This window comes from Cetorhinus maximus, chromosome 15 (assembly GCF_964194155.1).
Source record: "Cetorhinus maximus chromosome 15, sCetMax3.hap1.1, whole genome shotgun sequence".
Taxonomy (NCBI): Eukaryota; Metazoa; Chordata; class Chondrichthyes; order Lamniformes; family Cetorhinidae; genus Cetorhinus; species Cetorhinus maximus.
In genome coordinates this window covers 26,977,585-26,990,747 of record NC_135893.1, presented here as the reverse complement: position 1 = coordinate 26,990,747, position 13,163 = coordinate 26,977,585, and the positions used below count along the sequence as shown (strand labels likewise).

The 13,163-nt window shown below is 42.0% G+C and overlaps 1 protein-coding gene across 1 annotated transcript in view; it reads left to right on the top strand.

Moving 5' to 3' along the window:
• LOC144690565 (rho guanine nucleotide exchange factor 10-like protein) overlaps positions 1–13,163 on the top strand; it is a 173,129-nt gene that overhangs the window by 155,817 nt on the left and 4,149 nt on the right. Inside the window, exons 25-27 of the mRNA XM_078558178.1 lie at positions 1,034–1,188; positions 1,801–1,943; positions 10,175–10,346. Of these exons, the coding sequence (XP_078414304.1) occupies positions 1,034–1,188; positions 1,801–1,943; positions 10,175–10,346 (470 nt within the window). The remainder of the gene's footprint in view (positions 1–1,033; positions 1,189–1,800; positions 1,944–10,174; positions 10,347–13,163) is intronic.

Sequence of the window (13,163 nt, the reverse complement as noted above, 5' to 3'; positions counted from 1 at the left end):
AATCCCTCTTTGGGGACTGCTCGGGCCCCTAGTATACTCCATCCCTGTACCTACCCTCTGGTGTGCATGTTTTTGTGTACTTGCATGTGCACATACCTTGTTCCTTGGTACCCAATTTTTGCACCCTCTCTAATCCCCTTGCTGTATACTTAGTAGTGGCACTGATTCCTATTATATATGTATGATGCAGCAGACTTGCCCTAGGTGCAGTTATGTATATTATGTCAACTTCTGATGTGGTAATTAGATCAATGTGTACTGTAGATGCTGTATGTTGACATGCTACATCGAAAATAAATCCATCAGCAAATCGGACGTTTCAATTGTCTGCGTCTTTTTTTTTTCAATGGGGACTACGAGCAAAAAAAATATACATATAGTCATCAGTCAAACAGTCTTTGTGAACGAAGGACATGTATTAATCTACAATAAACGCCCTGCTGTGAAAAAAGCAACAGAAAATTCGGATTCAATTGGATTCCAGTCAGATGATGTAACAAGTATATTTTTCATTTTTGGTTCAAAGTTTTTCCTTTCTTCGCCTCTTCTGTTCCTCTTGTGGAGTCACTGACTCCTTTTATTTGAATACAATTCCATAGGCACAGTTGCCCTCTTCTACCTTATCAAAATGGTCAGCAGTCATCATTTACGCCTTGTTTCTCATCACCCTGTTATATTTTGACCTTTACTATAAGCTTTTGTCCATATCTGGGTACTTGAGCAGCTTTTACCCTTACCACTGTCCATGATACTCTCGACATCTCTGTAGCTGAATCCCATGTTGCCATCCATTTTGGCACTGAGAAGGCAGAGGTGCAATCATGTATAAATACCTCAGGGGGTGGAGGGGGAAGATTAACAACCATTCCAGGATCTGAGCAGGGAAAGAACATGACTTGACAAAATGGCAAAAATTGTCCCCCAATGATTGCACAATAGTATCCTTGAAGTTTTACATATGTGACGCAACTTGTGTCTAATTTTCAGTTAACCACAAGCAAAACCCAATCAACTCATCTTTCTTTCTTTTCAGTATGGTGGGATATGCCAGTGTTGACATGGCAACCCAGTGTTTGTTTATATTTAAAAGCCCCGGAGAGGTGCCTGTCGTGTGCCTCAAGCATTTGCTGAACATCTTGTTTGCAGGCCTGCAGAATGGGACTGTCGCAATATACACCAGGACAAATGGTAAGAGAGTGGTGAAACAGTTTTCCGTCCTCTGCCCAACCCTGACTTCCTGCTGTGAAATGTGACAAAAGTTTTCTCCTCGTTACTGGTGCAGCCTCCATCAATACCTTGGAAGTATTTTATTAGAATAGTGCCAGATTTCGTTTGTACAGGGATGAGTCTTTTAGACAGATTCAGTGACCAAGCACGAACCGTACTGTAGGCTTTCAAACTGGTCTCCCTCATCATTTGGAGCTGTCTGAAGTCCCAACCGTTCGACCAAGATCAGATTTCTGTCTCTTCAGCTTTCTGATTTTTTAAAAATGCTTGTCCATTAGCTAGAAGTTGTGACCTTCATTGAAATGAATGGAGTCACTGCAAGTCTAACGTGGAACAGCATTCTGGAGCATCGGTGAACAGCCCCAAATCTCTATCAGGGACTATGTTGGAAGATGAGTGGTCCCTGTGGTTGCCTGTGATGACAATATTTACATTTTCAAACCAGTTTTCACCTTTTTTTGGACACCTTTTTATTTGTGGAGTGATACCTAATGACGTTGGAGCTTGACTGTGTCCATTGAATCTCGTTTCACTCTAATTCTTCCAACATTTTCTTTCCCTTAATTTTTCCAGAGGGAAAATGGGAGTGGGATACTCCCCGATTGGTAAAAGTTGGGTCAGCTTCAATCCAATCTCTCCTGGCAGTGGATGACACGGTGTGGGCTAGCTGTCGGAACCAGGTCACGTTGATCAACATCTCTTGCTTCACTACACGGGTATGAGCGCTGGTATTGCTACCAGCTAGTCAGACTCCTTCCTCTTGAACATTCTAGCCACATCAGCAGCCTTTGATGAAGTTAATGAGATCTAGATTTCTCCTCCTTGCTGTTGCTATTTGATCTCAAATCTAATGCATTGAGGTACACTTATAAAGGAAATTGGTCTTTAAAAAAAAACAAATTCCCAGTGGTTTCAATGCGAAATTCCCTCAAAAATTCATGTATAATATCTAAAGAAGCTGTAGTATTCCCCTCCAACATCTGGCAATGCCCAATCCTGATTTCACGAACCTAGGGGCCCTTACCACATGACATACTCCAGTTGCAAATAAAACCAATGTAATCTAAACATGGGGGGAAAAAGTACAAAACCAACCTTCTTTATAACGAACGCACTTCAGAGCTTGCTGTGAGGTTGTAAACCATTTTGGTGTTATTCTAGGCCTATAATGTCAAAACCATATTACATTGGTGGGGGGAGTTGGGGGGGGGGGGGAAACAAAATTCTTTGTAGTCTTATTAGAGCTATGCCTTGTGTTTCTCATTAAGTTTTGGTCACCAGCTCATTGGCCATGCTGTGGCTAGGTAAACATTTGCTTATCAGCTTGGGACTCCCTGTAAGGCATGGGTCAAGAGGTGACTATTGTAATTTGCACATTCTACTATGCCTGCAGGTTGAATGAAAATGGTTCAGTGAAAGCTGCATCTAGCAGATTTTTACCTTGTTCATTCTTGGGATGTGAGCATCGCTGGCAAGGCCAGCATTTATTGCCCACTTCCAATAACCCTTGAACAGGTAGGTAGTGGTGAGCCATCTACAACCAAGTGGCTGCCCAGGATGTTTTGGAGAGCAGTTTAAAGTTAACCATGTTACTGTGGGTCTGGAATTTCATGCAGGCCAGACCAGGGTAAGGAGAGCAGAATTCCCCTGAAGGAAATTAGTGAAGCAGGATTGTTTTTTATGACAATCTGACAATACAGATCATGAAACGAATGAGTCTAGCATTTTATTCCAGGTTTATTTGTTGTTTGAATTTAAAATCCCCCAGCTGCTGTGATGGGACTTGAACTCATGTCTCCAGTGCATTAGTCTGGGCCTCTGGATTATGCTACATCCCCTACCAAAGGAGCTTTAGTTTACTGTTGCAACTCATGAATCAAGGAGAAGGACCAAGGGCCACGTTGTAGATAACCACAGTGGTGGCAGTGATCTGAATGTTGGTGCTCAGAATTTTCACTGAACTGTTTCCATACTGACTATAGGTGAATCGAGCAGCTGGTGGAATTTAAATTCAATTAATAAAAAAAAATCTGGAACATAAATATGATGGGGATCATGACAACTGTCGTTGATTGTCATAAAAACCCATCAGGTTCACTAATGCCCTTTAGGGAAGGAAATCTGCTGTCCTTACCTGGTCTGGCCTACATGTGACTCCAGAACCACAGCAATGTGGTTGACTCTTAATTGCCCTCTGAAATGGCCAAGCAATCCATTCAGTACAAGGACAAATGGGAATGGGTAACGAATGCTGGCCTTGCCAGTGACACCCACATCCCATGAAAGAATAAAAAGAATGTGATATTAAAGTTGACTGAGATGCTTGAGGAAATGGCACCAAGGCTGAAAAGAGTGGGAGAGATGTGATGGATCACAATAATACACTCTTAACCTCTGCAGTCTGGAATGCTTGGGAGCAAGTTATTTCTGGATTTCAGAATTTTCTGGATTATAAAATGTTAGAATGCCTAACCACAAGCGTGTGAACTAGGAAATGCTGTAGATATAAATGATTACCTGAAACGTAAAGCATTATGAAGTGGTAATAAAAATTTGTTCTACTTATCCTAATACTGTATCCTCCATGTTTCCATTCAAAATATTATACTAAGGTGATGCTGGTGATGTCGAGGGTCTGCTCAAAAAATTTCCGGAAAACTGGCGTTTCCGCACAATAGATTTCCAGATTTTCCAGAGGTTACAGTGAAATTAGGTTATATGAAACTATAGGCTGTAGACCATAGCAGGAAAGGAGACAGAGAATTAAGGACTTCAACAGCCTTGAGGATGAGAGAGAGAAAATGGGTTGATGGTGATAACACAGTAAGGACTGTAGGAAAGTGGAAGAGAGCGCGTAGGATGATGCATTTGGAGGTTGGATCATGAAGGATATATCCTGAAGAACACTAACTGTTGTAATTTCAATAGAATAGAGAGGAGAAGTTATGGGGAGGTGTGAAGAGGGAGGAGATGTTTTAGCTTGATCGATCGAACACTAAAGTATCTGATGCCTGCAATCTGTCTCACTTTTGACATGAAAATTAAAAAGGTGCACATGCTACATGTGGCTATTCCCAACCACTGTACCAGGAACCTTTTATTTGTAGGCATAATCCCTATCCAGTGACTGCTTTTCCTGACAGTCAGTGAAATCTTTGCACAGCTGGAGCCATAAACTTATCTCCTTGACGTTGGAGGACAATTTTAAAATGTATTTTTAAATGATATGATCTCTTAAGACTTCGCATAAAAACATTAAAAATTCATATTAGCTTTGAGAAGCTTGAGCCATTTGCATTACAAAGTGGGCAAGAGTGTGTGTGCACTGCAGAAAATGATCTTTGATTAATTTCTGTGAGAATATTTTATGAAAGCCACATGAAGCAAAAATGGATTTAGATGCTCCCACTAGCAGCAATAGAATTAACTAGCAGATGTTGCTTTCTGTTCTAACACCAGAGTATTGCTGCAGTCAGTTTTGGCACAAAACATGCTCTAATCTATTCGACCTTAAAGGGGCACTGTTGTCTGTCTTGGCAGATTTTGACATGCAACACGTTTCTTCCGAGTTTGAGAGTTTATTAACACCAAAATTTTCTGGAACTGGAAAAATCCATTAAACCTTGACCTTTTTTTGTCATATTCCTCAATTTCTCTTTTTCAGAAATGCCCCATAACTACCCTTTGAACTGATTTGACAGGGTAGATACAAGATAGATTTTTCCTTTGGCTGGGGAGGGCGGTGGAGGGGTGTGTGTAGAACCAGGGTACACAGTCTCAGAATAAGGGGCAGGCCATTTAGCACTGAGATGAGGAGGAATTTCTACACTCAGGTGGTGAATCTTTGGAATTCTCTGCCTCAGAGTGCTGTGGATGCTCAATCGTTGAGTACGTTCAAGATTGAGAGCGATAGATTTCTACATTTGAAAAACATCAAGAGATAGGGGGATAGTGCAGGAAAATGGTGTTGAAATAGAAGATCAACCATTATTTCATTGAATGGTGGAGCAGGCTCAAAGGGATGAATGGCCTATTCCTCCTATTTCTTATGTTCTTAATTCCTCAATGGCCTTTTGTGTGCAAACCTAATGCTCTTTGGTGAAAATAAATTCTGCCTGACTTTTTTTCCTTCTTGACTTAATTTTTAATTTTTGTTTTCTAGTATCTAGTATATGAACCATTTACCATCATGCAATCACCAAACCTCTGCTTGTGCAACTTATGTACAGAAGGCAGAGTAGCACCTTTTCTATTTATTCCTTATATTTGTCATCATGCTCCTCTTGCTAACTGGACCATGATAGGGAATTCTTTGCGAAATTGTGAGCATTAACCTAGGATTCTCTGCTATCTGGCCTAGAAAATTGCATTGGATATCCCACTTTTCCAATTGCTACTACCCTTTTCATTTTAGAATACACAACTTCCAGAAAAGTTGTGCTAGTATACTGCTGCCACTCGCCTTGCTTACCACAGGAAGCTCTTCATCTTTCTCTATACTGAAGGGCAGAGGGGTAATCGAACACAACTTCAGTGGCCTATGCTGCTTGCAGTACTGTAAAGAAGGACTTGCATTTAAAGTGGCTTTTACAACCTTTAGAATATCCTAAGCTGGCTTGACAACCAATGAAGTGCTTTTGAAATGTAGGCACTGTTGCAAAATGGCAGCCACATCGCACATAGCAAACTCCCATAAATAGCAATTAAATTTTTTTAAAAACCAAATAATTTGTTTTATGTATTGGTTAGGGGATAAATGGCTCAAACAACAAGGGGAACACCCCTGATCATCATTGAATAGTGTCATAGTATCGTCTTGTGAACCTGAGAAGGCAGATGGGCCACAGTTTGACAACTGAACCGAGCAGCAGCATTTTCAACAGAGCAGCACTCCCTCAATACTGCACTGAAGTGTCAGCCTAGAGTCTGTGCTCAAGCCCCTGCAGTAGGATTTCAACCCACAATCTTTTTGAAAAGGGTGTTAGAACATGCCCAGGGAACTATAGACCAGTCAGTTTAACATCAGTGGAAGATAATGAAACCCTTACTTAAGGGAATAGAAAAACATCTTAGAACCAAAAATATAATAATATCATAAATAATGGATTTCAACAAGTCTTGCTTGACCAACTTCATTGAACTCTTTGGAGAGGTATCAGAGAGAAGACAAGGGTAATGCAGTCGATATGTATCTAGATTTCCAAAATGCTTTGGTAAGGTAATGCTAATTAATAAGGTCAAGCATGTGGAATTGGGGACAATGAGCAGAATGGGTAGCTGACTGGCTGAAAAACAGATAGCAGAGAGTGGGGGTAAGGGGTAGTTATTCAGTGGTAGAAGGTAGGAACTGAGGTCTAGTGCTAGGACCACTGTTCACAGTTCATATTAGCAATTTAGACTTTGGAATCAAAAACATAATTTCTTAATTTGTAGATGACACCAAATTTGGGGGGGGTAGGTGGAGAAGAGGGGGCTTAGTTGACACTGAGGAGGTCTACAACAAATTTCAAGAAGCCATTAATAAACTTGTAGAATGAACATACCGTTGGCAGATGAATTTCAACACAAGTGTGAAGCATTACATTTTGCTAAGGAAAATAGAAGTCATATAGTTAATTTTTGTTACTAACTAGATGGGGATGAAGGAGCAAAGGGATCTGGGAGTACAAATACATAAATCACTAAATGTTGCAACACAGGTCAATAGGGCAAACCAAGCACTTGGGTTTATTTCTGGAAGGATAGAATTTAGAAGTAGAGAAATTATGCTAAATTTTTATTGAACCAAAGGGTGCAAAAGATATGATACCAGATTTGTGAGATATTACCCAGCAGGGAAGGGTGAACAGGCTGAGCCCCTTCCTTTGAGAGGGGTTGACTTAATTGAGGCCTTTAAAATAATTAGAGGATCGGATGAGTAGACACACAGGACTTGACTTTGCTCTGCAAGTGGATGGGCTTTGAGTGAGTTGAAATCTTGCCCAAAGAGTATGTTTGCACTTGTGGGGAAGAGCAATACTAGAGACCATCAATACAAGATAGTTACCAAGAAATCAAATAGGGAGTTTAGAAGTGACTTCTTTACCTGGAGTTGAGAATGTGGAACTCGTCAACAAGTGGAGTAGTTGAAGCAATCAGTTTAGATACAGTTGAGGGGAGGCTTGATTAGCATATCTGGGAGAAGGGAATAGAGGGTTATGCTAATCGTTAGATAAGGAAGGGTAGGAGAAAGATTGGAGCATAAAGACTGGCATAGGGTGGCTGGGCTGAATGGCCTGTTTGCGCTGCTTATTCTCCAATTCTATGTAACCTTCTAGCACAGAGGTGAGAGTGCCACCACTGAGCGAAGGCTGACACCCAATTTTAGAGCAAATGCACATACTTCTTTTAGTATAATTCATGAATACTGTTAAAAGAATCCTTATTCGTTCATCCAAAATCATGTTAAACATAAAAGTTACCTGATTTATATGATGAATTGTTGAATCAGAAATTAACATTTGATTTTTGTCTGTTTTTGTTTCCTCCTTGGGCTATAGATGAGGTAGTATGGTATTACAGTAAGTCTGCTGAAACTTAAGAACCCTTTACTTCTGTGTGTATGATATTTATTGGATCAACTGCGAAACCAGGGGATATAGGAGAGAAAGAGAAATCTTGATCTCAGCTAGTCTGTTGGAATATTTTTGACAGGGACTGAATGTACTGTATTTGCTGAAGTATCTGTCAGCAGTGAACCAGAAAAATTAGTTTGGCTTGCAAGGCTGACTAGGCTTTTCCTTCCTCCGCGCATCTTTTTGTTTACAAAACACAAAATGGATCTCCTTGAATTCAGCTGAATTTGACAGCCTGTGCTGTAAATTCTAAACATTCCATGTGCTTTTTTGTTTCTCTCCCCTTGACTTCTGAAGGGATGGATTCTTACTGGAGTGTAGTTCCATTGGCACTGGTTTCCCTCGCTCAGCTCTAAAGAGGCCGTGTGTGAGACTAGATACTCAAAGCGTCAATACTTTTGTGCTGTGAAGGGTATCACAACCTGGCCAAATCTTATCACCCTCAACATTTTCTGCTGGTTAGCAATAAGAAGCAGGAATAGCAGTTGGAAGGTTTCTAAGGCAACCTGATACTGATTTATAGCATTCTTTTGGGTACCTTGGCTGAGAGGAAATACATCTGGGGCATTTATCCTGGAACCTTACTGAAGTGTACAGCTCAATAATACATTGGGGAATCCCAAGTGTGCTGTATTCTATGGAGTTTGACATTTATTGACAGTAATTATTCTCACTGATTTCCTTTTCAAAGTGTAAAAGCTGCATCCGTGAGACATTGCTCCCAACTACAGTTATGCCCATGTTCCTTCTGAAGGAATTGGACGTTTTACCCATTTATGTTGTTGATGGCCAACTACCTGCTCAAAAAAAAATGAGACCGTGCTGAGAGAGATTAGATGAATAGGTTTTGCATTGGGGTAGAGAGAGGCCCGAATAACGTACTCAAGTGCTACCTTGTGATTTAATCAGCCCACAGTTTGCCATAGCAGAGCTAACTTTATCATTCACGGCACCTGTTAATGAAGGCTTTGGGATGAACTGCCTTTTTCATCGATTGGGAAAGTTTTCCATTTTCCTCTTGTCAGGAACTTGGGAGTTTGTACCTTTTTTAGTCTTGCTGAGTTATATTGAGTGTTTATGCCAGTTTTATAATTGGTTCAGAGTGGAAAAAGCAAACGGGGGCACCATCACTGTTTGGACGATTGTCTTCGGACATGGCTGCCTTTTAGATTGTGCCCTGCAGCCCTGTGTGGTGATTCTGCTCATCAGAATTCTGTTAATGTTTATCTGCAGGTAGGACTTGGTAACATCTGTCTGTACACTGGCCTTTTTCCACTTGGATTTAAATTCAGTCCAATTTCAGTGAAAGTCTTTTTTTTTCCTCTCTACTGTTTGTGAAGGTACTACATATAATTTCAGGTTGCCTGAATCCAATCCCTAGTGGGTAAAGTTGCCTTATGTTGGCACACTCGCACACAAAACAATTAGTTAGATGGATTTGGAAAGAGGAAAAGTGTCGCTCGGGTGAAGGGACAGAGTAGAAATAGCTTTTGCTCGCAGCTGATTTGTATTGCGTCTAACCTAGGATTTCTTGATGCCAGCACTGTAGCCCCAGGAGAGCCCTAATAGGGTGGGAAGTAAACAATCTTGACACTCCTCAACTTGAAGATCAGTTAGTTTAAACTGTTGGGTCTCATTTGCACGGTCCCCTGTCAGTTGCCTGCCCAAAACAGGTGGGAAATGGGAGCTGGCCAGCAGGCAGGAGAGGATTGTGTTGCAAGGGGCAGCCACCAAGGACCAAACAGAGGCCGAAATTTTCCCTCTGAAGGGCAAACCCGCTATTCTTAGCCCCACACGGAAAGCTTTAAAACAAAGTTTCGAAACTTACCTCTTTGAGTCTCTTCTGTCCCCAACACTTCTGCCCACTGGGCTGGTCTGGTGGAAAATGACAATGGCTTCCCTGCTTAGGCTTATGGTTAAAATAGCAACCACAGCCCCAGTCGCCAACAGAGCCTTAGCCGCATATTTCGAGAAGGATCCCACTAGTCTTTGGGAAATGACCTTCTTGCCTGCTTAGAAGAGCAGGTTAAAATCATAGAATGAGCGTTGGCGCAGTGTCAGTGGGTCAACTGCATGGGAGATTTTAGCTGTCCAGCAGCCAAAAGTGACTTGTGTGTCTGAAATCAGTTGTTCCATTTCCTTTTTAATAATATGCCAGGGTTGAATACAGAATTTCAAAAGAAATGTTCTTATCTAATAACGGTAGGGACTCCTTTCTAATACTCAGTTTGCTAAACAGTTAAGAATGATCTGGCTTGGCACTGCTTTTAAAACAACGTCATGGTGTTTCTTTAGCAAGCAAAACTGACCTTTCCCTCCCTGGTATCCGGCAGTGTTTTGATGCCCACCCTGATGACGAGGTGAACGTGACTCATATGATGAAAGCTGGTGGTGGGGTGTGGATGGCCTTCTCTGCAGGGTCCTCCATTCGATTATTTCACACAGAGACTCTGGAACATCTGCAGGAAATCAATGTTGTTCCACGCGGCACATTCTTCACTCCAGGTAAGATGCTTCACACTGCACAGGAAACCTGCAATTTGTTTGCATTTTGGCCTATGTATTTTAACATCAAAGGTAGCAATGCCAGCCTCGTGTTTGAGGGCAGCCCATAGGAATAGTACCAACTGCACCAAGTAATGATGAGGTGCAAACCTAGGATCCTAGGAAATAAATTCCTAACTTCAAATATTGAAAGAATAAAAGACTTACAGTGCCTTTCACAACCGTAAGACATTCCTAGCACTTTCCCACCAATTAAGTAGTTTGAAGTATAGCTTCATTTGAAATGTAGGAAACACGGCAGCCAATTTACAGACAAATTCCAACGAACCACAATGAATGACCTGACCTTAGTAGTGTTGGTTGAGGGATATTGGCCAGGGCACCAGGGAGAACTTCCATGCTGTTCTTCAGAATCGTGCCATGGGGTCTTTTATGCTGGTAGTCGGGGCTCCAGTTTAATGTCTCATCCAAAACGTGACGCCTTTGACAGTGCAGCACTCCCTCAGTGTCTGATTTTGTGTTCAAGTCTCTGGAGTGGGATTTAAACCCATGCACGGACCTCCTGACCGTGGCAGGAGTACTACCACTGATCCAAAGCACTTGTGCCTTGCATACTGCAACCACTTGTCCCCCTTCCCTGGGAAAGGGACCCTTTTAATTCCTCTATACTTGCTGGGATAGCTCCATTTCTTAATCCTCTTTCTTTACCTTGATGGCCACCAAGTAAATGAGCAGAAAAAGAGCCGAGTATCATCTCTGGCAACATCTCACAGCCACAAATAAGGCTGTACTTGAGGGGAGATGGGCTATAATTGGGCCCCAGGCTGTATTATGAATACTAGTGAACTTATCCAGTTTATGTTAGAGTAATCATGATAGAGACTGAAAATATTTACATTCTGGTCACCTGAGTTTTTGATAAGCAACATTTCATTTTAATGTCCCTAGTGCTCTCTTTCTCACCCCATTGTAACACAATATTATTTTACTGTGAGAATTGCTTTATTTGGTTCCTGCTGCAGCTTGTTAAATTAACCCAAATCAGGAAAGCTGTTTGGAATTTGAGCAGTTCTCCCAATTGTCCTCTAAACCAGATTACAACACTGTCGATGAGCTGGGTGTAGAATGGGACAGTGGGAATTCCTGAGGGGATGGAGTAGGGGGGGTTGCGGGTGAAGAGAAGATGGTTGTTATAGAGTTGAACTCAAAGTCCCAACGCTAGGGTATGGAGTGAGACTGAGGAGTCCCTGAAGCAGGATGCGAAAATAGGTTTGAATGGTTTTTAGACCAGCATAATAAAATGCAACCACATTTTTTTGAGTATTGCACACGTCTGATTTTTAGATGAGATTTATATGATTTAGGAAGGCAACTCATTTCAGAAGGGTGAGTTCCTTCCTAACTACCTGGCCTAAATTTAGTCAGCCTTGGCCAAGCATTTAGTTACACAAGTCCCATCACAAAACTGCTACAGTTCAACAGTTGAACAACAAAACACTGCGGATGCTGGAAATCTGAAGTAAAACCAGAAAATGCTGCAAATATTTCTTCCACAGCTTTCCTGTTGTCACCATAAACAGCTGAGCACTCATGTTCTCTCACACGCTTTTATTCAGACATCTTATTCACAATTCCTATGAGTGTTGCTACCCAGTGATTGACCACCATTGTATACCATTTTTAACTTTGGTGATATATAGATCAATAAATCAAAAAAAGCAAGGACCCAGCAAAATGTATATAGCCTATCTTGGTCTGTTTCAATCATCTTGTTATGATCATTGACTGGTGAATGGCTTTAATAGGCAATTTTCCAGCCCTTCAGAAATCCGGAAGTTGCAATTGAACTAACTCCGTGGGAAGAATGTTCCCCAGGAGGGAGGGAGGGAGTGGGCGTGTGCAGGCGCGCCTCCGATCGGGGGCTCACGCCATTTTAAGTGGGTGGGCCAATTAAAGCCCGCCCAGCGTGATGTCCGCCAGGAAGCGCTATGCGTTCCCTGTGCGGGCGGGGGTGGATTCCCTAAGCCGAGAATGAGCTCTTTCACGCATGCACGCAAAAGAGTGCACTCATCTCCCTGAGGTTAAGTGCTGCCTCCGGGAGATTGGCGCCAAATTCAAAAATGTGAAATATAGACAAATAAAATTTCCCTGACGTCTCCTCATGTGACACTGTCACATGAGTTGGGAAATGTCCATCATTTTTAATTCATCATCCCGCTGGTGGATGAGGTTTCATGCTTTTTCTGAAGCCCGCCAGGGCTCCTGGCCTGCCCGCCAATCCTAAGGTTGGATGGGCAGGCCCATTAACTAGTTCAATTACTTTTTAAATGGCCTCAATTGGCCATTGACAGGTCGGCGGGCGCACAGCTGATTCGGCTGCGCCCCCGCCGACTTGAAAATTGAAATGATGTGGGGTGATGTCGGGAGTTCCGCCCGTCATTTTACTCAGCGAGTGGGCCCACCCCCCCGCTCGCCGAACTCAATATCCTGCCCCATATCAACACAGATCAATCCTTACACATCAAACACAGACAGTTAATTCATCTGTAGGCTGCAATGCCCAACAGTACCTGCATAAGTGTACACACACGCTGGAAAGGCTAAATGTCATAGCTTTTTTTGGAAATACAAGGACTGATGGATTGCCGAATGGGAAAGCAATCTTAATCTCCGGACCACAATCCGTTAAGTAAATCCAAAAGTGTGTAAATTTTGCAATTGGTTCTGCACATACTGCCATCTCTCTGTTGGTTTTTAATGTCTGGTTAGTGGCTGCAGAGAGAAATTGCCAATGGTAATGGAAAAGACCAAATGTGG